We start from the raw sequence: 25,527 nt of genomic DNA, 5'->3' as shown, positions 1-25,527 counted from the left end.
CTGCCCAAAGGGATGCTACAGCAGCTGTCTGCGAACCCACAGCACCACCCAACCCCCCAAAACCCAGTCCAAACCCAACCATACAGCTTCATGAGACAACATTTCCTGGCAGCTTTAGATGGAGTCAAGGGTCTAGATTTTGGCAAATGATCATAAATCCAAACGATTATAAACAATCACATTTCATCACAGGGTACCACTGACCTTGAAGGCTAGGCTCAGAGCGCAGCAGCCCCGTCTCCGCTGGCCCCCAGGGAGCTCCAGGTTGCTATTAGGGCTTCTAACTCCTCAGTACTCTCTGTGGCTTTGGCTGATCATCTGTACAGGATTGCTCTCAGTAAACCTTTTAAAACATATCCACCCTGCTCAGAAAAACACCCACTTTCACAGCTGAATTTGTATGTGCAGGAGAAAAAGCTTTCCTAGCAACTGCCTCAGGAACCTAGTGCTCCCTCCCAGTAGAGACCAGAGTAACACGAAACCCCTGAGCCTTTCGAGCAAAACGCAAAGCCTATTTCCTTGGACTAGACTCTCTCTACAAGAAATCTACAAACTAGAAGACAGACAAGTATGCAAGTAGTTCTGGTTTTGCTAAGTCCACCAACATCATGTTATCTATCTGAGCTGTTCACAACACACTAAACACTGAAATCAGAGAGGGCACGGAAATGATCACTAAAGGGCAGCTGGAGCTACTGAAAAGTTGTACAAATGTTATTTAATGCTCACATTCTGAAGAGAGGCACTACTGCCATTTCACAGACAGGAAATCTGAGGCAGAAAGTCCCTCTCAGCCCACACAAGTTTTGTTTCCAGMACTCGGTCTAGAAGCCGTTCAGGTTGTTCTGCAATCAAGGAGTCAGTAAACCATTCAGAGATTTAGTCCATCACATGGATAATTATTTCTATGGCCACGCAACAGACCAGAACTGCTTAGTAACAACTGAAGTTTTCTGTAAGGGATTTCGATACTAAATCTCTAGTTTGCCAAATTTCTCTAAGTATCTGCAGCTGTCCCTCCATCAAGACTATTCCTACTTGGCTTTACACAGAATATGTACAAATCCACTGTAGAATTCAGGCAGAGATCACCAAAACTGTTTTAATGATTAAACCATGTCAAACATTAACAACGTAGGTATATTCAGATGAGCYAAGGGTTTATTTCTAACACATTTAGACAGCCTATTTTGAACACTGTAGCTGCTGTATTGAGCTATGTAAAGACTCTGCAAACCAGTACCTAGAAATGAAGACACACACACAAGCTTTGATAATGTAAACACATCAGACACTGTCTCCTTCAAAACAAGGAATGAAAACCCACATGGCTAGTAGAACTTATTAATTCCCTAAGAGATGTGCAAAAAATTTTAAAAAGATTTTAAAAAAATAAACATGTTAAAACTGGCTTTTATATAAATATCAAAAACAAATAGTTTGAGTGATGATCAACAGACTGTCTTGCACAATTTAATTTTTCAGAGCTTAATGAATATGATATTCATAAGCCAAAGTCCGCCATGTTAGAAACCAGAATAACATACCAGCAATAGATATTGGCTTTGCAACTGACTCCTCACATGTGCAAGGCAAGGTTTTACAAGAAGGAGTAATTTTAACAAGCACTCTAAACAAATCTTCAGATAACAAGCCAAAACATTACAGGTGATATACACAACTCACATTACGGAAACACACACTCATCTCCRGCACATTTCAGTAACATTTAAAAAACATTATGTATGACTTAAGACTGTTTAATTTTGATTTTTTGGGGGAAAACAATATTTTTGAGGCACATTTTAAAAATGAACATATGCTACATAAAGAGCAGTACAGATACCAACTTAAATACAAACAACTCCATCAGAAAAGTATCTTTCTGTCTCCATTTTAAAATTCATTTTTGGATATGTCACAGACTTAAATAGTTGCTCCTAAAATGTAAATATGGCTATGGTAACAACATTTGAAACTCTGCCAGTTCTCATATTAAAAACTACTCTTCAGTTAGCATGTAACAATTCTTAGAAATAAGAAAAGAGAGAAAAGAAAAGATGGGTCCACCCTGTATATACTCTAAACCTTAGAGACAATACTTAAGTCTTACTGGACTGTGTAAGCGCCAATTAATTTTACATTAGTGACATAGTTCAAATAAAAAAATAAGATCTATTAAAAAGGTAAAATAACTTCTCCATCTGGTTTGTGACTGTTTAGTCAGTTAAAGCCAAATATACAAAACTAAATGTGCCATTTCCAATTTCACTGTATCACGTAGGAGATACCTAACATCACGTATCACATACAGAACAGTAAAATGATCAATGGATTCTTCTAAATGACTTTTTAATAAAAAGTCAATCAACTCAAAGTTGAAACATATCCTAATTTTTAAACCATTAATAAGCTTTGGGCCCTGCTTTTTAATTTTTTAAGGCATGTGTGTTTATCTACTGAAACCAGCATCATACAAATTACCTCTACAATCACATGCATAATCTACAGTAAAAAAATGGAGTTTAGATTACAGTGTTTTCAAATTGTGAACCATAATTCAGCACCTATCGTATTGACTAGTAAGGCAACAGCAGTGTCATATACTACAATACTCCCTTCCACAGTCTATAGCAGGGTCAGTGACAGCCCAGAATTATTATTAAACTTTATCCTACTTTTATATTCTGTATACAGTTTCTAGGGTGTTTGCACTGGTTAAGTCCTACATAAATCACACTATTCTAGGCAGGAATAGTTACAGTAGCCATTAGAGTATTAGTGCACAACTCTTATTGTGCTTACAATCAGATGATTTTGTTGTTGGGGGGTATCAAAATGGTTTTTCAGTTTGGTCTTCAATCCTTCCTTTGTTTTCTTTGTTTCACATTGTTCTCAAGGGAAGAAAAGCTGTTTGTGTACCCGTTCACAGTGGCTGTAGAGCCATTTTGATACTCTTTCCTCCTCGAAGACGCCTTCTTGTTGTAAGTCTAGAATATACAGAAAGACACATGGTTTTGCTTAAATACTGTGCAGTTATTTTCCTAAATAATCACTTCCTCACAGTAATTCAAGAAACACAGAAGCAAAATTGCATCCATCATTTTTAAAGACCTTGTGCTGATGGCAAAGTCTAACAAGCTTAAACATTTTTTTGTACATGAGGCTAAGTGTTTCATTCTTCATAATAAGGAAATTAGTTCACAGGAAAAGAAAAAGGATTGGTAGTATGATGGTAGCATTGACAGTATTATATTAACAGTAAATTAGGAAGTGAGAAATTTTATGAATGGAATACACCATAAGAATATACTCAAAATGGTAAGTGTGGAAGAAAGTTTGATGTACTACAGGTTACAGTATTTGTGACAATGTCAAAACTAGAAGTGGTAAACAACAATGAGGAGGGAAGTTTCAGAGGCAGAAATGTGAAGTGAATTTGCACTAGCCAGCTGAGATAAAGCAAGAAAGAAACAAAAACTAACAGGACCAGGGAAAGTCAGAATTCAAAAAAAAATTAGAGAGAAGCACACGAGTTAATCTTTGTCAAAGATGCTCAGTTGGTAGACAAGAACATGTTTCCTAAGTATTTGTGTTCAGAGTGAAGTTAAATGGCTAAAAGTTAAAATACAACTAAAATTGATGAAGAAAGTTAAAATATTATTTGGAATATATGACCGCATTTAATTAGCATGCTTATATGCAGTAACTGACCTAAACTAAGGGACYGATTCTAAAAAATACCAGAGGATTAGAAAGGAAAGCCTACTATTTTCTGCCAAAAGTCACTCTTACCTACCCTGAAATGCTTGTATCTTCCAAAAGACTTTTCAAATATTTAACAGAATTGGTTTATTTGTTTGAGTGGCTGTATGTTGTTTTGGTTTGACTTTATTTATTTATTTATTAAAAAAGATTACTGAGGAACATCTTTGCCCAGGGCCTGATTATGAGCTACTCAGAACAACACACATCCAGTCTGGACCCACTCAGACAAACATATATCTTAGAAATACAATTCAAAACACTAATTTGCCATATGCAAATAAAAAYAAATCCCCACCAAGGTGAAACAAAATCAGTTTTTTGCATGTTGAGAGTTTGGGAGATTTTCCTGGGAAAAAATAACAAACATTTCCTCAAATATAAATATATACCAATACAACACTTAAATCATACGCATGTTACTGGAAGAAACAAAGGGGATATTTCAAGTACATCTTTCCATAAAGCAGCTTTCAGAGGAGAAGCAGAATGCTACAGAATCACAGAATGATTGAGGTTGGAAGGAATCTTGGAGATCATCTAGTCCAACTCCCCTTGCTCAAGCAGGGTCACCTAGAACACACTGCACAGGATCACATCCAGACAGGTTTWGAATATCTCCAGAGAAGGAGACTCCACAACCTCTCTGGGCAACCTGTGCCAGTGCTCTGTCACTCTTACAGCAAAGAAGTTCTTCCTCATATTCAAGTGGAACTGCGTTTCAGTTTGTGCCCACTGCCTCTTGTCCTATCTCTGGACACCACTGAGAAGAGTCTGGCCCCACCCTCTTGACACCCTCCCTTCAGGTCCTTATGCACATCGATAAGATCCYTCCTCAGCCTTCTCTTCTCCAGGCTGAGCTGGCTCAGCTGTCACAGCCGTTCCTCAGGGGGCAGATGCTCCAGYCCTCTGATCATCTTTGCAGCCCTACGCTGGACTCTCTCCAGTAGCTCCATGTCTCTCTTGTCCTGGGGAGCCCAGAACTGGACACAGCACTCCAGGTGTGGCCCTCCCCAGGGCTGAGGAGAGGGGCAGGATCACCTCCCTCSACCTGCTGGCAACACTCTTTCCAATGCACCCAGGATACCACTGGCCTTCTTGTCCAGAAGGGCACATTGCTGGCTCATGGTTAATTTGTTGTCCACGAGGACTCCCACATCCTTCTCTGTAGAGCTACAAAGAATCAATGAATAATACTTTTACCTGGATATAGAAATTTGTGAAGAGGATAATCAAAGAAATCATGTAAGAGATCTGGAAATACAGCCACCCCTGAGGAAATGCACATGGCCAAACAACACCACAGCTGGTCTGGAAGATTGTCAGGACAAATTGAGTCTGAGAAGAGACAAAAAAAAAAAAAAAAAAAAAAGAGAGAGAGAGAAAATGGAGTACACTAATGCAAGGAGACAAAAAGACTATTACTATCCAAAACCTAATTAGTTATTTCCCAAACAAGTCAAAATATGTACTACTGTGTGTTTGGATAAGTTTATCTTCTCTGAACGTCTTATTAACAATGTAGATGTGACTGAGTAGACATTCAGGTTGTGATACTATGCTGTTTAAGTGTTTTTATTTGATTAAGATTATTCAGTCTTGGAGCATAAGTGTACTCTATGTAGGACTGATTTGTAAGTATCCTAAGGAACAATGACCACTTCCCTCCTAGTGAGAGCTCTTTCAAGGTTTTGCTGTATCAGCCTAACAGAATAGATTTGTGTCTCACTGCTCCAGTTGCCAAAGACTTGGAATTACTGGCTCTACATGCAGATCCTGTGATCCTCTCCCAGGTACTGTAACTGCCCTACATACGGCTCCAGTGGAAGATTTTGAGGGAGGCAAAGGCTGCTTATACGAAGTGGGGGGCTGGTAAGGAGTGCAGTTTGTAAGAGTTTCTGCTTAGCTATCTTGTTACCTCTGTGGAGCAAACACATCTTAAGTGCTGTACAGGACCTTGGGCAATTTTCATCCAGACAGGAATTACCAGATTAGAGAATGTTTGTTTAAAAAGTGAAAAACAGTTCTGTCCTGTTATTATGCTGTCCTAACAGTTATGCACACAAGCCAGGCAAGGAAGTTAAAGTGGCTACAACAATAGCCAGAGGAGCAACCTAAGCATTGAGACACTTGCACTCTGCAGCAATCAAACAGCAAGGAGGAAGAATGGTGCCTAAACCTGGAAGGAAACAAACAAGCAAGAAACTCCCCACTACTATAACATTTAGCCCTTCTTCAGGAAGATATAATGCTAAGGAAAAAAAAAAAAAAAAAAAAAAAAGATATTGGGAATCAAACTCTGAACTGCTGGCCATCTCAAGAAAATGTTACTGAACTGAATCTCTTCATAACCCTGATGGGTTTGGTTCAGGGGGGCAGGGGTGTGGAAAAAGTCATATCTCTAAGGCTTCAGTTTCCCCATCTATAGAATGGGGAAGAAAAATTACCTGTGTAGCCTTTTTGTGGTGTTTTGAGAAACTATACACATTGAAACATGGTTCTCACTCAGTATTACTACAGCATGCTTAATTTCATTACTCTTTTCACCTCCAGTGCACAGCTTTCAGGCTTCATCACTGTACACAGAGGAAACAATACAAATGGATGTGAGGAGTCCAACATAGAACTACAAGTGAAGAAAAATTCCCTATTTGAAGTGTAGAAGGAGAACAGAAATATTGAACAGTTTTTAATAAACCATTTACAACTGCATGTAAAAATGATACAGAAAAGTCATTGTTCTCTGGCACTAGAATGAACAGCCTTGTTAGCTGTGGACTGGGGTGCATTCAGTTCCTGTCATCTCAACATCAGCCTGAGCAACAAACAGTAAGAGTTCACTGTCTAAAACTGATCTGGAAGAAAAGCTTCTCCCTCCCTCTGGCTAGAGAGTCCCAGAAAATCCAGTGCTGCAACTCCTGAATAATTCTAGCTACAGAACAAAGAAGTTAGAGAAAGATCCCACTAAGCTGTTCTGCACTAATTTATATCCACTTTCAGTACCTAAGTCCCTACCATCCCCAAAACAGCACTTAATGCAGGTGCAAAGGCTAAACTTCTAAGGTGATTTAGGCACTTACAGATGTACAAGAGTACTTGTCATTGTTCCCCTCTCCCTTTCCACCTGCCAAAATTTTCTAATTCAGTAAAGAAAAGGAGAGCTCAATGATAACACAAGCACTGAAGAGCTAATTACTCACCAGCTGCCCCTGAGTGATGTACTTCTTCCACCACAGATACGGACGCATGGCTGGAACAGCYGACAATCCGTAGTAGGAGTACATGAGGACATGGATAAAGCTATTCAGTGTGGCACCAAAGTAAGCTAAAATGGCAAAGCAGAAAGAATGTTTTATTACTAGACACATGCTGTTATATGGAACCTATCAAAACAAAAAATTTCTAAATGCAACTATTTAAAATATGATTTCTCTTGGAACAAAGACTGAAAAAAGTCTACTCTTAAAATTTTTCTGTTAACCCAACTAAGTGGCTGAGAAGCTTTGTAACTGTGTACTTTTTTATCCTTTGGTTTTTGTTTTTTTTCAGCTTATTCTTTTTCATTTCTACTTCCAAGTTTCTCAGAGGAACTGAGGAAGCTAAATGCAAGGAGGAACATAACCATGCCCACCAATCTATGGCTTCACCGACTGAATTCTAGGCTTATTTCACTTCCTACCAGCCAGAGGCCTGCTTTGTTATTTATAACCAAAAGTAATAGGTATCTTCTGAAACTGCAAGTTAACCATTTCATTTGTCCTTGTTTACAGCACCTTTAGTCATTAAAGAAATTAAATTTTAGCTTATTGCAAAACTGCATAGTAGTGATACRACCAAGCAGAAAACAAAGCTTGGAAAGGAAGAAGAAAAACGTATCACCAAGAATAAGAACAAAAGTGGTTTCAAGACTACTCAAACATAAGATAGTCCAAGCACTTGCCATTTTGACTGTTCTATAAACAGGGATTGACTTCTCTAGAGGAGAATGTGCTTCCAGATGCACCCTTTAAGTTAAACATTACTCACTGTTGTGCTGACAACACAAAACAAATTCAGGTTTCTATTTTGTTTGGCTCAGAAAGCAGAGTCCTGAGCAATACAGCTTTTTGGTCTGCACTGCTATTACTCTCCATCTACTGAATCTGCAACAAACTTCTCTTACAAGAGCTTTAAACTAAGCCAGTATCTGTAAGCTGCACATCTGAACTACAATTAAGCTACGCTAATGCAGTTAGGAAACTAGATGCCAGCTAAAAGCAAATGAAGTTAAAGAATCGGAGAGAGAACACCAAAGGTTAGCAGTATTTAGACAAGACAGACAGCAAAATCTTCCATTTAAGAAGTATTCGGTAGTGCTCACGGACAAGATTTTAACTGAAATCAGTTGTTATTAGGATAATGAGATTAATTTAAGAAAGCTAACATCTCAAGTAAGCTTGACAGATCCAAGGACAAGAGTCACTATTAGATGTTTTGTAGCTGAAAGTAGCTTCTGGCCTGATTTGGAGAAGAATATTGTTTTATTTTAGGGTTTGCAACTACCACAAAAAATGAGAAAGCAAAGTTGACAAGTAGACTCTTGCGGCTGATAAATACCAGCTGCCATTCCAGCAAAGTCTTCATACTGTATCTAGCATGTCTTTTCAAAAACACTCCACAAGGTAGCTAAATATCTGTAAGCACCAGCTGCAACTCTACAAAGCAGCTTGGTATCAGTTAGAACAAATCCTGCAGCTGAAAGCACCAGAGATGCTCAATTTGGCTAAACAAAACCAAATAAGGCCTTTGTTGCAAGGATTCCCCACTGCACCCCAGTACTTACAGTGACCGCAAGGCACCCAGTTCATAACAAACCACCAGATGTTCAGCATTGTTGCGTGGTGATAGACATGCAGAACAGTGATCTGATGATTATTTTTCCGCAGAATAAAAAAAAAGGTATCCATGAATTCAATCAATTTGGAGAAATAGTACCACCAGAGTACACGTATGATCTAGAGAAGAAGAAATGTTTTAAAAGCATTGTACATTGTGGTGGCTCTCAACTCTTTTGCTATCTAAGTAATTAAAATCCAAACTCCCTGTCTTGCACTATTTTGATATTGAAGACTCTCCACTGAGATCTTCTCTAATACTTAAGAGCATTATTTGTCTCAGGTTTCTCCATAGGAGACTTAGGTATAAAGTTATAGCTACAAATGAAAACAGAAGGATGACAAGGAATTCTTTATGAGGTTATTACTGTGCATCTGGGGTGTCCTGGGAGAAACAGGAGAGAGTATTTAACCACAGTTGTTACTGTAGTGCTGTCTGTGAAGGAGACCACAGCAACAGCAACCAGAAATCACCACATCCCTCTCAGAAAGATGAGTCAGACCAAACACAGTCTGTTACAGACTAACTACCAAGACTGAACTCACTGTTTTTTCAGCTAGAAAAACTTGAAAATTTACAGATAATTATCCACAGAAACTGTAAATGTCAAGCATGAATATATTATGGATTAATTATTATATTTCACTATACATTTTCAACTGAACTGTAAAAGGAAAAAAGTAGTTTGAACACAAACCACATAGACAAGGCTGTGCAAGAAGATAATTTGAAATGTTAACTGTAACTTGTGATTACCTTCATATCAGCTTCACCTCCACTGTGCGTATCTTGACAGAAGAAATTGTATCCTCCTTCCCATACTCCTGTCACCAGCTGACAAGATCAAAAAATAACATGTCATTTGATAAAAATATTGCACCTTGCAGTACATTCAAACCACAACAGAGGCTTTGCTGAGGCACCTGGTATTGAGGGATTCACAGACATCTGAACGTGACATTAGGTTGAATTTAAGCTCCAAGTAGTAACTGAACCGTAACAGCAAATGGAGGGCAAACAACAGAAGTTCTTCTAACTACAGGTACTAGAAAAAACAGGAGGTAACATCTTATCCCAACTGACAGAATTGCACGTACATGTATTTTACACAGGCATATTCTAGACAAATTCTTAAGAAATATCTTTCCCTTTTAGCTGACAGTCTCATTTCCGAAKGAAGTGAATAATCAAAAGTAAATAATTTTTCTTCTAATAATGTTTTGGRGAGGGGTAGGGGGGAAGAGTTATGTTTTAAAGGAAGTTGTATACRTACAGATCTGACAATGATTCTTTCATTTTAATGATGGAATGTATTTTCAGCTTTGCTATCCACAACTGCTAACAATTGATGTTTTACTATTTTTTTATATATATTTTTTTAAATAATTCACTAATGCTGGGTGCATTACACCCTCCACAGAAGTGCTTTCCTCTGCAGTACATGCCTTTGCCTGCCTGACTTCCTGGCATAACAAATGCCAGGAGATGCTGCAACATGCTGGCGTGCTTACTGCAGTTTATTTAAAAGAAAAAGAAAGAAAAAGGAAAAGAAAAAAAAAAAGAAAAAAAAAAGGGAGGAGGAGAGGGACACTCCCAAACCACTCCTTGGTGCACAAATGCTCACGACCGGGCTTGTGGTTATCAGCCATGAAGTTYTGCCCAAAGAGCACAGCAAAGACTCCCCACCCCAGGGCCTGCTCACAGCCTCGGGATGTCTCCTTGTCACCACRCTTGCTGCGTTCCCTCAAGCAAACGGGAACAAGAACTTTAGCTTATGCTGAGGACATGCTGTAGCTGTGCCGGTGCCCTCGCAGGCCATCCCAGCCAGAGTACAGGGCAGAAGAAAGCAGGCCACATTCTCCAAGGACTTCTTAAAATGCTATTTCCATACTGGAAACTTGCTCGAATGTATTTCTTCCTCCTTCCCACTCTGCAAAGTAAAAACCACGGCTGATGTCTTGGTGATCCTGGCTTCTAGCTTCCCCGAAGCTTTCTTCCTCTGCCATTGGTGCTTCTATTGAWTTAATATAGTGACGGAAAAAAATATTTGTTGTTGTAAGATTTTTTCTTTCCCTTTGAAATAGCATTAGAAGAAAAGTAAAAAATTTAGATTATTCTTTGATATCAAAAAAAAATTTTTAAAGCAGAGACAGGTATCCAGGACAACAGGCTTGTCCATTTTTGACCTTAGCTACATTCACACAGAATGAACAAGAACCTTTCAAAYTCAGTGAAAAATGTTTTGTACTGTAACTCTTCTAAAATGATCAGTTCATTAAAGATTAGAATAACTGGTGCTATTAAATGTTGCTCAGAAGTGTGAGTGGGAGACAAATTCTAARTAGTACAATAAGGATTATCACTTAAATGATCTATCTTTTTTTAGTGTTTTTTTTTCTTTGATGGCTCATTTTCCCCTAAGTTAGCTTTTAAAATATTCAGTTAGTCTAGGTCATTATTTTTGACCTTTTGAGATAGAATTACTGCCAATATTTTAAAAAACACATATATATTATTTATTCCAGAACACACACACCTGGAATTATCTCAGGTAATAGAAAGAAATCGGTATTACCGGCCACAGTGAGTAGGGCAGCCTTGCACATGGCTAACGGATCCAAGCAATCGCTCTACTCAAGCAGCGGACTGCAGCCAAAAGAGGACCTCTTACTACTTCCATAATGTAAGCAGTGCTGTTGAAAACACAGCAGTTTAAAAGCAATATCATGCCAAAGTACCAGCCACACAAGTGTTGCACGAAGTCTTTCTTACACCATCAAAGGAAAGCCTGTGCAGCTTCCGGGGCGCCCACTGGTCCATCAGACAGACCACTACAGTGGGCTACAAGAATGTTGTTAAGAGCTTACAGATGTTTTTATACAGTTCTCATAGTTCAAGGAAATGTTAAAAATGGAAGAATAATCACAATGTTTATATTGTAATTATTCCAGATAGTGAGGCTCAGCTTCAGTCAATAACCTTGCATTCCATAAATTTCTCCAGACAAAAACCTGCAGTGAAACTTAAATAGCCCTCACTGTAAGCAATCTAGGTTCACTACCTAAAACATAACAAAATCGAAGGTGTATAGATTGATCCCACCCCTCTGAAGGGCAAAGGCACGAGTATGGACATAGATAACCCAAGCACTCTGATGTCTCCAGAAAGGCATACTATAACATGCTAGGAGTGGCAATACTCTTACTGCCATGGTGGTTTAAACAATATAGGTAAAACAACACTTGTAGGGCATGGTAACATATTTTATCCATTTCTATTTATTATATGATAAAAGAAGATAGATATAGTTAAAAAATAATTAAGAACAAACCAAACCAAACCTCAGACCTTTCTTGAAGGGCCTACATGGTCAAAAGCTGCTACCACAGCCCACAAATCTTACCTTGCGCAACATATAGCGCATGGAGGTAATACTTTTCCCAAGTTATCTAACTGCCTCTTTGCCCTGCACCTTTATTTATTGTATCTGCAATACTTTCAGCACGTGCTGGAAGGCTTCAGAAGACAAAAACAATTGGCCACACTGAGACTTGACCAATAACGGTTCCCAAACAGACTTGGTATTTACAGACCTGAGGGTACAGCCCCAACGAGCCGTTTACCTGCCGYGTAGAAGACAATAAACATACACGCACGCTTAAATTGTCGCTGGCATACTGAAGGTCATTSCTCATGCTGACTGTGGCCTGCTTGTGGGACGGTGAGTTTCTAGCCTTCCTTACAGCTGTGGTTAAGCAGGTCTCAACTCACCCAGGTGTTCTTGTTCCCCTACGAYAGCCTGGCTGGACCTTTAGCTTGGAGACACTTTTTCCGTCCAGCTATGCCTGGGGAAATCCTCTATCTGCCCCCTGGCAGAAGTCTAGGCTCGCTGATGGCATTGCTGATGCACAATCAGAGATGTATCTTCTGTTGAGAAATCAGCCTGTCTAGAAAAGGCTGACTGCAATTGTTTTCAGCAGAGTATGAATTTTAAAAAACAAAACAAACAAACAAACAAACAAACAAAAAAGTCACAGCTGCTCCATAATCCAATTAAAATGGTAAAGTCAGTTAAAAGATTATCTGGAAGCTGCTTTTGTGCTCTTACTTCCTTCACCTCCCCACACTGAAATTTTCATTTTTGTAATACTTTTATTTTGTAATTCTGTTACTGAATTATTTTAAATGATGTGGCATGTGATTTCTATCAGACCTGCTACCAAAATTAAGCCAGTATACTAACACCAGTCTGCACTAGCTGCAAGAAAGGCATTCTACGGAAGAATTTTGTGTTTTCACAACATAACCCAAACCTGAGACTCCTTGGAAATGGACTGATAAGGCACCCAGCGCTGCAGCATGCTGTAAATGCATGATAAGTTTATCAGCTTCATAAGAGACCTTGGTTATGGTGAAAAGAAGCATAAGTTCACAGGCCCGATCAAAGAAAATAAATGCTTCCAAAGATTCCAGATTTTATCTTTTTATTAATATAATCACCTYACAAGAAAGGTAAGGACTTCAGAACGTGCAGAGAAAGAAACAGGAGAGGAAACAGCAGATCGACAGAAATGTTGTCACACTTTCRTTGCCTGCAGAGATCTGATGGGCTGTGGCATCTCCTCAGACAGTCCCATCCTCCCTAAGATGGAAGGGCCCTCTTCAGAGGCTACTTTTCCCACTGCATATTCAACAATGCTCTTTTTAGTAAAATCTAGGACTTTTCTCAAGCTAATGCAGTAGGGGGATGATGGAATTAATTTTTGTGTGCTTCCTCTAAGCAAAGAAATAAAAGGTCACTTTCTAAAAAAGTGAGTCTTTACCACAGACTGGTTTTCTCAAGTRTGTCTGGATGGTCCAGATCACTTGACCAGTTCTGGTAATAACACCTCAAGATAAAATAGGGTCAGTGCAGCTTATAACTAGATATCCCAGCAACTAGCCCAGGACACTAACTATTTTGCCAAAGTAYATAGCCAAAACTCCCCTAGAGAGGCACAGTCTGTTCTCATAATTTTGCAAAATAACTTTACTCATCACCTTAGAGCAAAAAAGTAACATGGGTAAAGACAGTATTGCCTCTACTTCCCTAACTACTCCAACAGCTTCTTCAAACACAACTATGCCAGCCAACGCATGACTGATGGACATGGCTATAACCTTCTGCCAGCCACGCAACAGTGAGCACTCTCCTATTCAYCTTCATCACCACAAATGAAATCAGCCATTGCCGCTCCCACCAAGAAAGGAATGTCATTCCCCTTAAGGTCCAAATCAAACCCTACCTCAGCATTACGCTAGTTATTTGTGCACTACAAATTAGTTAGATAAATAAGTACAGCACACATGCACCCTTACCTGGAGGCAAGTTTGACTGCAGCTTCTGTATTCCTCCATGCACGTGCTCCRGGCTCCTTCTTTCCCCACCACTTCCCAGGGAACACTTACCTGAGAGCTTATCTGTTCTCCATTTTTTTTTAATCATACTTTTAATGATCATTTCACGTTCTAAGACTGATACTATATCAGCTCTTTAGATAATTAGGACTAACAAAGTCCACAAAAGGCCTCTCCAAATGGCCAGACTGAATTGTAAATTTACATAGAATGAAATACTGCTATTTCCCCCAAATAAGCATCCCCTTTTTCTGAAGTACTGGCATAATGATGCTTGTCACTGCAACACTGTTCAGTCTACACTAATGTCTCCTGTACTCTTGAGTCCATCTTTCCTTATACATCATCTGGGATAGGCACAGCCCACTACTCCTAAGTATATGATGCCAGCACCATAAGGCTCTTGACTTGTCCTGAATAATTTACAATAAGCATGTAAAAAATCATTGTCTAGAAATCTCAAATGAGAGGTACRTGATTTTTTACTCATTTTAAAATAAGGTTATATTGCTACTGAGTTCTTTTATTTATGATGCAAGTGCCAAAAAGACCTGCACTGCTCTCTTCCAGTAAACATTTATTACGAAATTTAATTACACCAGGAGACCAAATGGTGTGGCTAAACAGTAGCTGAAACTATGTATATCTTAGGATGAAAAAACATATTTTTCCAGGTTATTTCACATGAACATTCAGATGTAAAGGCCAGAAAAACAGATGGATCAGCTTTCTCATCCTGGTTGGGAGGCTGCCTCCCTTTAATATTTGGTTTTGGTCATACGATATTTAAACTGAAGCTGTGATGCTATGAATCATGTTCTGAACCACCACCACAGCTGTAACTCAGCAAAAACTCCAGAGCAGTATTTCAGGTATATCACATGCAAGCTATTCAAACAGCTTATTTTCAGAGAGAACACTGAACAAGTTCATATGTAGTGATGCTTTATGACTTTCCACAAACTAAGACTGAAAAAGCTTAATCTGGCTGAAATACGAAGTGACAACAGAGAAGGGAACAGGGAGTTACATGCACATTAAAATGCATTCCCCCTCTCCTATCTCTCTTCTTGAATACTAYTGTACAGCATTTTCATTTGAAAGAGAACTTGCAGTGTAAAGTACTACTGATGTAGTTSATATATCCTTCAAAACCAAATTTTAGTAACTGACGTGATCTGAGTGAGAGTATCATGTGCTTTGGGCAGCCACAGGTATTACAGAGGCACTGCAGCTAGCAAACACACCTGAAGGCTCAGGAAGCTGAGTTTTACCTTCGCACTCGACCTTTCAGCTCCCACCCTGCCTCGTTCACCAGGCCTCGTGTTATGTCGGTAAGGATCTCTGCGTGTCTGTTTTCATGGGATCAGTACTTGGTTACAGAACATTGTTCGCCCTCAAGTCTAGCACGTTACTGCTACGTAAGTAGGGATGCAGTATAGAATGTTTGTATGTTTATAATAGACCATATCCAGTGGTCTTCTGACACACCTTAGGCTACAGGAGAGAAAACTAGCTTACAGGAGGCTGTCAGGAATATTTTGCTGTAATTATCATGAGTTTAATAATCTTCATAATGTTGTACATTTGTGTATTCCCATATATAAAGTGAAAGTATATTTATAATAACGCCAGAGAACACTTCCACATAGATAATGTTACATTAAATGAAACATGCATTTTGGTGTAGGGTTTTACTATATAGAAAGCAGTAACCTTAACAGTCGCTGTATTTTACTTGTCTTACTCTTTCATAACATAAAGGCTATACAGCTGGTTCCAAGTAGGAGGAGTTTTTCAACATGCACTAAATAGTCCTTTCTTAGGAACCTATTCAACATTAGCAAGAAAAGTCTCTATTTACAAAGACCCTTCTAAGATCAACAACTCAAATCTTTTCTGTTGTTTAAATTTATCAGCAGTTTTGTAACAGGGTAGAATATTACAATAATTTTCATTTGGAAACCCTAAATATTATTTGCTGTATTAAAGAAAAATAGACTGACTACACTGAGAGCTTTATCTATACTTAGCACAACTGAAAAAAAGTTTACACTTGCAAACATCCAGAATGCAGACCTTGCCCATGAAGTTTACAGCAACTCTACTCTGTGACAAATTTAACAGACTGATACACAAATTCTAGATATATTTCCTCATACATACACATTTAGGGTATCCTGACAGAAGATGAGAAATGTGAGCAAATCAAGAATATAAATTGTTCAAAGTATTACTGAACCAAAACTGCTTATGCTAAAGGATGAAGTACCGTAGATCTTTACAGTCAAATTCAATAAAGTAATTTTTGACTAGACACTTTACAGTAGAAATAAGTTAATCACCTCCAAACTACACATTCATCTTGTAAAGCACTATAGAACTAACCTCCTATAAAGGAGAATTACAACTTGCATGTAATTGCAAACAAATGCTAGAAAAGAGATTAGTAGTTTTAGTTCTTATTTGTAATCTCATGTTGAAAATGAAAGCTCTCCTTACAAAAAGGTCAAATGCTCTTGGATRAAAGCAAGCCAAAATACTTTGTACATTAAAGCCACATGCTTGATCACTTTCTGAGCACATTCTTATTTACATTACTATAGTTGTTCTTTTTCACTCTAATCAGAAACATAAAATTCATATTAGGAATAGCTAAGTCACTTTACAGGAAGAGGAAAAGTTTATAGTGTCTAAATCTTTGTTTTGTTAAGAAAGAAAATAACAGAAAGTCCTGTTCAAAACTGAGTAAGTTACAAACGTGTTTCAATGTTCAGTTTTAACTTTCAAAAACAGATGAATCACAATTGCATTGTTTCAGCAAAACTAAGAGGACACAAAAGAAGCTATTTCAAGGCTGGTGAAACAAATACTGAGTGCGTGCATGATTAAACACATTTAAATAAAATACATTTTTCACTCAAACAAGATGTAGTTTTACCATCAAGTACTTGACACAATCCACCAAAGCAATCCAGTTAAGCTCATGTTCCAGGCAAGAAGGAGTTACTGAAAGAATACGACGGTTCAGGCTGAAAGATCAAGATACCTGCTTTCACTTGCATTGAGCAAGATAATGAAATTTGAAACTTTGCTATCAAGATCTGTATAGATGTTTAAGACATTTAAGGATGGTATGAAATAAACCTTGAATCAACATTCATAATCACGGTTTTCTCTTCTGGGAAGTGAAATTGAAGAATGGTTGCAACTTTTTGTAGGTATTTTTCCAAGTTTAGGAGGATAATACACAAAGACCGTTTTTAGCATAAGCCAATATAATTAAAACAGATACTGCAAATTAACCCCATACCAAGCCCTTTCTCCTACCTCATAAAACATATATAGAGAAAGCAGTGTAAGTCCAAGGTTGTAGACCACTAGAATACCCCTGCATGAGAACGGTTGTTTATTCCGCATGTACTTTGGTCCTAGCCACACGATTAGTAAGTACAAGACTGAGAAGATAAAGGTAGGTGTATAGTTCTCCAGAAGAAGCCATCCTTTTACTCTAGGGTCTGAAACAAAACAAACACACAAAAATACAAACACTTAGATTTTGTAAGGGGAAGGACAATGGTAGATGTTTTTATTAAATGCCAAATTGCTAACTATGAACAGCTTTCAAATAAGATTTTAGTTATACAATTGTTAAAGAAAACATAAATAATCCTCTTCCTAATGTAAAGATAATTCTAAATTATTACTGCTATTATTTTGAAATACTCACTACCATTCATAGTTTTCCTCCACCATGAATACCGATGATTAGTTTCAATTTTAAAGAAAAGCATCATTTTTTTTTCTCCCTGATTCTCTCAAATCAACTTTTCCCAAGAGTATATCTGTACATTTTTTCCCTCTTACTTCTTCACAAAGCCAACTCTAAGAGTGAATTGGATATCTTTAATTATTGGCAGATGATACCGACAATTATTTTCCAGTCTACCATACAGCAGTACTAACCCAATCAGATTTACATACATGCTACTCAGCAAAATTTGATTTTGAATTCCTTGCCTTAGCCATGAAACACAGTCAGTTCAGTGTGACTAACAAACCAAACTGTCATCATGTAAATTCCTCAAAAAAACATATAAACTACTCAGAATGAGCGCATTTCAGATGAACACTTGAGAAAAATATGCTCTACTTTTCTACAAAGCGACTGTTGAATGACAAATTTATTGACAATACCCAGTGACAACATGGTAGTTCACTCTTTTCACTAAAGGCCTGCCAAAAGGATAGAAATCATATTCACCAAACCACAGATGAGTAATTCAGTTTAAGCACTGCTGGCACGTACAGCCTTAATATAGTTTTAAAGGAGTCTAATATGGATCCTGAATGCAAGAAATGAGGCCTCAAAACTTCAGTTGGGAAACAGTTAACAGTTGGAATAGCCTGGGCATTGTTTAGATATGTTTCCTTCATGGTTCAGTATTTTCAAGATACGATACATAGAGTATACCATCAGGCCAGCAGACACAGAAAGTTAGATAATATCCAGATGAACTTGAAAAGGTTTAGTATGAAGATGACAACAAAAGCATCGAACAACAGAACATAAACAGAAAATACACTTTGAAAGATGGCAGGTTTGTTTCAGTGCAGACCACAACTTCTTCTGCAAGGAAGAAGCCAATGAAAGGAGTTCCACTTGACTGAAGAAAGAGGGTAAAGAGCAGTACTGAAACAATCAGAGGAAAAAAGAACACATGCCACTCTGTAATACCCTAGGGGTTAGCTATGCACACTGCATACAGGATACTTATAATTAATCATTCCCGGTCAAGAATGAGAAGAGCTGGCACACAGAACAACACCATCCATATCCTAGATGACAGTCTTTACCACGAGGCCTTCGCCTAGTTTGGTTCCACTACCTCTCCCCTCCTCATGCTGGCCTGAGATTCTGCTTTGCACCTGTGACCCTTTATCCAGTGAAGCRCGTACCAAAACCAAAACCAAAGAATGGTTTCAAAGGATCAGTACTTTCCAAAAAAATCCATATTCTTCAGTGAAAAATTCATAAGTTGCTCTGCTTATGAGTGCAATAGTATTTTTATTTCAACAGATATAAATTCAAAGAAGACCTTTATATATATCTATATATATATATCTATATATATATATATCTATATATATATATATATATCAACGCTTATCAACTTGTAAGATAAACCTATAAAGATCAGAGCAAACTAAGTAGTTCAGTAAAACTAACAACACTGAGTTAAGTGATAGCAAAAAGAAAAGTGTCTACAATTGTCATAGCTGAAAAATCAGTAGCTCTTCAGGTCAGAACATCAAAAAAAGCACTGAGTACACATTTTTATTTATATACACATATACACACACAGTGTGTGTGCACATGTGTGTATAAAAAACAGAGCCACACAACTTGATGCTCTGCAGACACTAAAGAAAGTAGCCATCTGTCAGGATGTTAGAGGGAACCTCTCTTCGTTATGCTCTAGTATTTGCACTTTAATATCAATTCTATCAATTCTAGAAGGTGTTTTTCAAAAAAATAAAAACAAACACAAAACAACAACAAAAAAGCAGCTTACCTCTGGGTCCAAACCAAACATCAAGGTAGCTATTGATTGTTTTATCCAGAAGTTCCATTCTATAACCTATTGGAATGGAAAGATGAAGAACAAAAAGTTAGTTCTTCAGCTCATAGAAATATTTAATCATGTGAACATCATCTGTTAGGGTTAACAAAGAAAATGTGACAGAACAAAGATTGCAGACATATACTGGACCTTACTACCATGTGTCAGATACAGAAAGCTCATTCTAGTCTCAGAAAGCTACTGATATAAGAGCAATATTCCCCACTAAAGTATTCAATCATGGATCTAGATGCCTAGAAGTTTAAAATCAAATTAATCTCAAGTTCTTTTTTGTTCTGTATTTTAAAAGTAAGATGTCATCCTATATTTGCACAAGATCATTCTGCAAGGAGGGGACTGGATCTGAAGAAAAACAACACTGAAATTCTTTAAGAAGTACTATAAAGCTTACTTTAACAAACAACCCCATATAGCTGGCAACACTAGCTGTTATATTTGACAGTGGAGGAGGAAGGGAAGCAAAAGTGAAAACTGGCTATGCTATCAGTTTTGTGAATAGGTTACTGATTACAGCTATGATTAACAGCCTATAAAACTAACAGATCAATCGTTTTAAAATGATATAGAGAGTTGCAGAGGCAAGGATGGAAAAACTGCAATTCATAGCACGAAGACCTCCAGTTGCAGAACTTCCTTAATGCCAAAACACTGCCAAATAAAACTCAAATATCAGTAAAGGAATCCTTGAAAAAATTCAAAAGTCATTTATCATCTCCTCACACCAGCCAGCATTTCTTAATAGCACCTGGAACACTGCAGCATGTAAATCTGCTGTACCCCTGTAAGGCTAAAGCATGCAAGAAATAGCAATATTCTTCACTACTGGGAAGGGTCAACTATACATAAAATAGTTCTTCTGAGAAGAAGTAGTGATTTTCTTTTTGATTTTTTTTAAAAAGTCATCTAATTCTTCTTTTCTATCTAGAATTCCTTCCACAATGTCTTCAGATTGTTACAACTGTACTGACTTTCTCTACAATAATTTCTCCAACTTCAATATAATAATTTTCACTTCTCAATGTTTCTCCCTCCTGAAGTAGCAGTTTTTAGTTACATGGAATAATGTAAGAAATCACGTAAGCTGTCAGTACACCCACAGTGAAAACTGAAATGATTATGCAAGCTTATAGGTAGTTGCTAACAGCAAAGAAATTCATGAGGTTTTTTTTTTTTATTTTAGCTAAAGAAACATATCACTTTCACCTGTTTAAACACTACCTCGTGATTTATGTAAGTCAAATGAACATTAGCTCTTCTGCTTCTATTCACTTCGGGCTGACATCTCATTTCTTCAGAAACTAGCAAGGTGTTGTACCCCACCACCAGTGAAAAAGGAAAACAGAAGAAAAGCAGGTGCCAGAACCATGCCATGCTGGCTGCCCCACGGCAAGACTAGGACCCACTGCAGCTTCAGCTGGAGCCTAGAGGGCAGGCAGCGCCTGAACCTCACTGTAGCCTCTACTTCCCATGAGATGAAGAAAACCAAATATATTGGTATACCTCCATTTACCTCACTTGTTCTTCTGCATAACTCCACACCTCTTCCACCTCGTGGCAAGCTTAAATCACGAGGCTCAAGAGTTTACAGTGTGTTTCTAGCTGCATCACCAAATCCATCTTTTCCTGTAGCACTTAAGGATACATGGAAGAGGACCTTCTAATCTGTATATACGAAGTCTTTTTACTGTTTTGGACTACACAGAGACAAAGAAACTTGCCTGGAATTTGGTCATGAGAAACCATCAAACAAAAGAGGTTAATTAAAAGAAGCTGGAGTATTTAAAGTCTTGGAGTATTTATAGCCTGATTCATACTACAGTTTTATTTTCTCATTAAGAAATCTGAAGGATTCTAGTTAAAATAAGGATAAGGATTTCACAAGAACACACTTTTTCCATTACAGTACATCACAGATTGCCTCACAAAAATTATGAGTGACTGAATGAATGTCCACAGCGCTGACAGGCTAGTATCCCAGGAATAATGAAAATGACCTGAGAAGACTATGCTATGGTATCAAGACACAGATAAGAAGCATGAACACCAGGAAGACTTTTTATAAAAAGTATCTAATTTCATAGGAAAAGGAAGGGATGGGAAGGGGGGTTGCTGTGGAAAAATCTTCTGTCAGCTATTAATCCCCTCCCCTAAAAAAAAAGTACTCCCCAGCAGGTAATTTATTTTGTTGTTTGAAACCTGCACTTACCCAATCCGCCAGCTGTTACTTTGATCCAATCACAACTGATCCAGTTATGCAACCCTGCTTCATTCACTATCCCATAAGCATCTTACTTCAACTTTGCACTTTGAAGAAAGACTTCAGATTGATAAAACATCAAAAATAATGGCTAGCTGTATGAACTGAATTCACTTTACGTAAGTGACTTGTTTTTATATATATATATATACACACACACACACAAACATACATATTCTTCACTAGATACTTTAAAAATCAGATATGAGAACAGCTGAGGAAGCAGAAAATCAAATCATGCCTACCTATAGCTAAATGAGAAGGCAAGAAATGAAATTTGGTATTCAATCTTTTCATAAAACTAGAAGTGAAGCTCATTGCAAAAGAGGAAGCTTTCTGCAAAGGTCTCACCTATGAGGGTTGCTACTCCAAAGCAGCTTTTGTTCCAATATTATCATATAGTAGATTATAAAAGGCTCAGTGAAGGAAGAACTACTCCCGGTGTCGATTTCCAGAACTTGCAGAAAAAGAAGTTGTTTCAAAAGGAATTCATTTGTATAACAGAAAAACAGAGTGAAACAATCTGCTTTTGTTCCAGAGGGGGTCATGTGAAAATGCATCAAGTCTCCTGCCAATAACTACACAACATTAAATACTGCTTCTACTGCAGCAACTACAAGGGTTCTTTTCTAATTAGAATAGTTTCCCAATTCAGAGGAACATCAACTTCCAGAAAATTTAAATCAGTTGGTGTTTGAAACACTGTAATCAGTATGTTTCCTAATACTGAAAATAAAGAAATTCTCGAGCTTATAATTTATACAAACAGATAACTAGTTATTCTCCTTTATCTAGCAGAAGTCATTTCACAGCAAAGTACACGATACAGCATCTAAAGTTACTATCTCTGCCTTTTTGTCCCCTCTCCGACCCAATTTAAAAAATGTAGTAAGGCCCCTGAACACCAGGACAAGCCAGATTAGCATCTGGGAATGCTCAGGCCTGCAACTACAACGTGCCTTTACTCCCTAAGGTCCAAATATTTAATCTCTGAAAACAAGTATTTTATATTTTAAACAAAATACATAAAAACTCTCTTTTTTTTTTCTTTAAAAGAAAGCAGATGCTAGAGATCCTTTCATACAGGCAAGTGGAAGACTTCTCAGAATTCCCAGGTACTCATTTTGAAAGATATAGAAGTAGACCTCTGACAAATTTTGAAAAACGCATTATGATTTTCATGTTCTCCTGATATGCCCAAAGATCATGTTAGTGCACTCAAATAAGGCATTGAGATCAAATGGATTACATTCTTACTAATAAAAGTAGGTAAGAAAGGAGCCATACTAAATATCTGAATTTATCAATTATGTCTAGTAGCATGAAACCATCTCCGACTTTCTTTTCTGCTTTTTTAGATTGGTAAGTAGAGTTTGAAAATCCATTGAAAGACAACAACTAGTAAAGTCAAAAGATTTGAATGTTTACATCTCTTAAAACAAAACAAAAAACAAAAAAACAAAGACAACATTCAATAACCATTTAATGACCATTAAATAAATGTTAATGGTCATTAAGGCTACTAACAAGATGAAATTCATAGATGTGTCCAAATGTATTTCTCCTCAAATTAAGAATCTAAACACACCTGAGAACTCAGGCTTACATAATCACATGCTCCGGCTGTAGTTCAGTGAGAAAACGTGAATTTCATTCTTTAGTCAAACTTACAGAATACTACTGATACATAATTTGAAGATGTTATGAAAATCTTCAAAAATATTAACAAATACATTACTACCATACGCAAAATACTCATAAGCCTTTAGTAAGGATTCAGCTTTTGGCAACACTGCTTGCATCTAAAAAGAAAGGAAGTCTACACATTGACAGCTGTCCACCCAATCTATCAGAAATTGTWTAGCTGTGTGATAGCTGTGAAAACTTGACCTAAAGCAAATAGCATCAGACGGAATCCACTAGCACATAAGAAGGTCATGACATGCCATCTTGTGTAAGGACACCAAAATCCAGGAGAAACCCCCAAAAGAGCTGCTAACTAGAAAAGCTGTGAAAGATAGAAGGTTGAAGTTCTCATCAGCCAGGAGAAAACTGCTACATAGCTTTAGGATGGAGGAAAAAAGCCCTTTCACATCAAAATAGTAACACTTTTCCACCTCCAGAACAATTCCTATACCTTGTTAGTTTGTTCTTACCAGGAAGAAACAAATCATTATACTGGCTTGATATACATCAACTGCCTCAGCTTCCTTGGTTGACATCCAAAGCCTATTGTCAATGATTTGTGTACTATATGCAGAGGCACTATATTGTCAGGCTGTACACACCTATTGAAGAATGGCAGAAGACGCTTCCAAAAGCAATCAGGAGCCAGTCGAACATTAACTGCTTAAAATAAGCTTAAGCTTACACTCAGATGAGCCAAGACACGACAGTCTGAGGCCTCAGCAGCTTCTGCTGCTGCCACAAAATCACCTGTGCAGAGGGTCGGAGCCAGCCCAGGTGTGCGGGGCTAAGCAGTGACAGGTCTGGGAGAGCATACCACACTGGAGGATCTCTGGGAAGAAAAGTTTGGAGGGAAGGTACTGAAAAGGCAGCCTTTGCAGAGATTTTTTGTTTGTTTGGATAATGATCTCCCAAGGTTTCATGATCTGCTGTACAGAAGAAGGTAAATTGACACTGCCTATGTGGTAAGTAGCATAGACACATCCAAGTTATTTAGATGACAGAGCTCAAAAGAAGAAAAAAAAATCTTATTGGAACAGGAGGTAGAGGACAAAGCAGTTCTTTGGAGAACAAATGTTAATAGGAAGCATAACAAGAGGATGTTAACTAGGCCTTCATCCTTATGTCATATGAAGTATTACTCTAAACTAGTAACAAACATAGTGAGATCATATCTTTAGCTACACCTTTGGAATTTAAAGACTCTTACGTCTCTAGACATCATTGATTTTCGTAAAACTACTCCAAGGTTTTAATTATAAGAATTTCARTTCTGCAACCCAAGATGACCTAAGGCTAAAGTTTAATTTTGAATGCTGTGGTCCAAAAAGATAGAGCTATATCACAGAAAATCAACCTTTCACATTAGGATTTCAAAATCTTCTGCACTTTTCTAWGTTGCGCTTTTTGCAAGTCCATATGACATCTTTCATTCTTAGTCTACTTCTATTGCTATAAACTCAGATACACACTATGCTTCAGTTGCCACTCATATATTCAATACATGACAGGTAGAAAGCTTGAACATTACTCTGCAATTTAGTCCAGGCATAAACAGCTCTTCACATTCCATCTGCCTGGCAACAGAAAATAAAGACTAAAGCCTACACAGAGATTATGTGGTTGCCTTGTAGTATTTCACCGATTTTAAGAAGTTTTTCATATAGCCTGCAAGTAGTGACAACATGCTCTTGCAAGGCATACCACCACACCCTGATTAATTAAATATTGAAGTATTTTACCAGCTTCTTCCTTACAGAGGAAATTCGTTCCTTGGCTTTCAACACAAAACAGTGTTATTTTTGGTTTATGTCAAAAAAGCGATATAAGAATTCTTTGTTATACTTTAATGTTGTTCCTTGAGTTTCTTCTTTGAGTAACTTCAGTCTGCAGTCCCAAAGA

General features: G+C 37.7%; 1 protein-coding gene across 3 annotated transcripts; it reads right to left on the bottom strand.

Annotated features, from left to right (window-relative positions):
* Positions 1–1,088: 1,088 nt before the first annotated feature.
* On the bottom strand, positions 1,089–19,675 carry ELOVL5 (ELOVL fatty acid elongase 5). Of its 3 annotated transcripts, XM_085324885.1 has the most exons (7): positions 19,614–19,675; positions 17,368–17,555; positions 9,397–9,474; positions 8,588–8,759; positions 6,966–7,090; positions 4,969–5,103; positions 1,089–2,990 (listed from the first exon to the last, which is right to left on the bottom strand). In XM_085324885.1, exons 1-7 carry the CDS (start codon positions 19,669–19,671, stop codon positions 2,859–2,861), a joined length of 888 nt encoding a protein of 295 aa, XP_085181011.1. In that variant the 5' UTR covers positions 19,672–19,675; the 3' UTR covers positions 1,089–2,858. The 3 variants fall into 3 exon arrangements, with proteins under 3 accessions (XP_085181011.1, XP_085181013.1, XP_085181012.1); XM_085324887.1 differs by lacking the exon at positions 4,969–5,103; XM_085324886.1 differs by lacking the exons at positions 1,089–2,990; positions 4,969–5,103 and adding an exon at positions 4,649–4,938.
* Positions 19,676–25,527: the final 5,852 nt, after the last annotated feature.

The sequence above is a fragment of the Rhea americana genome, unplaced genomic scaffold (genome assembly GCF_003343005.1).
Source record: "Rhea americana isolate MKP2758 unplaced genomic scaffold, rheAme1 scaffold_94, whole genome shotgun sequence".
NCBI classification, from domain to species: domain Eukaryota; kingdom Metazoa; phylum Chordata; class Aves; order Rheiformes; family Rheidae; genus Rhea; species Rhea americana.
Note: the sequence above shows the minus strand (reverse complement) of the source record. Positions and strands in the feature narration are given on the sequence as shown.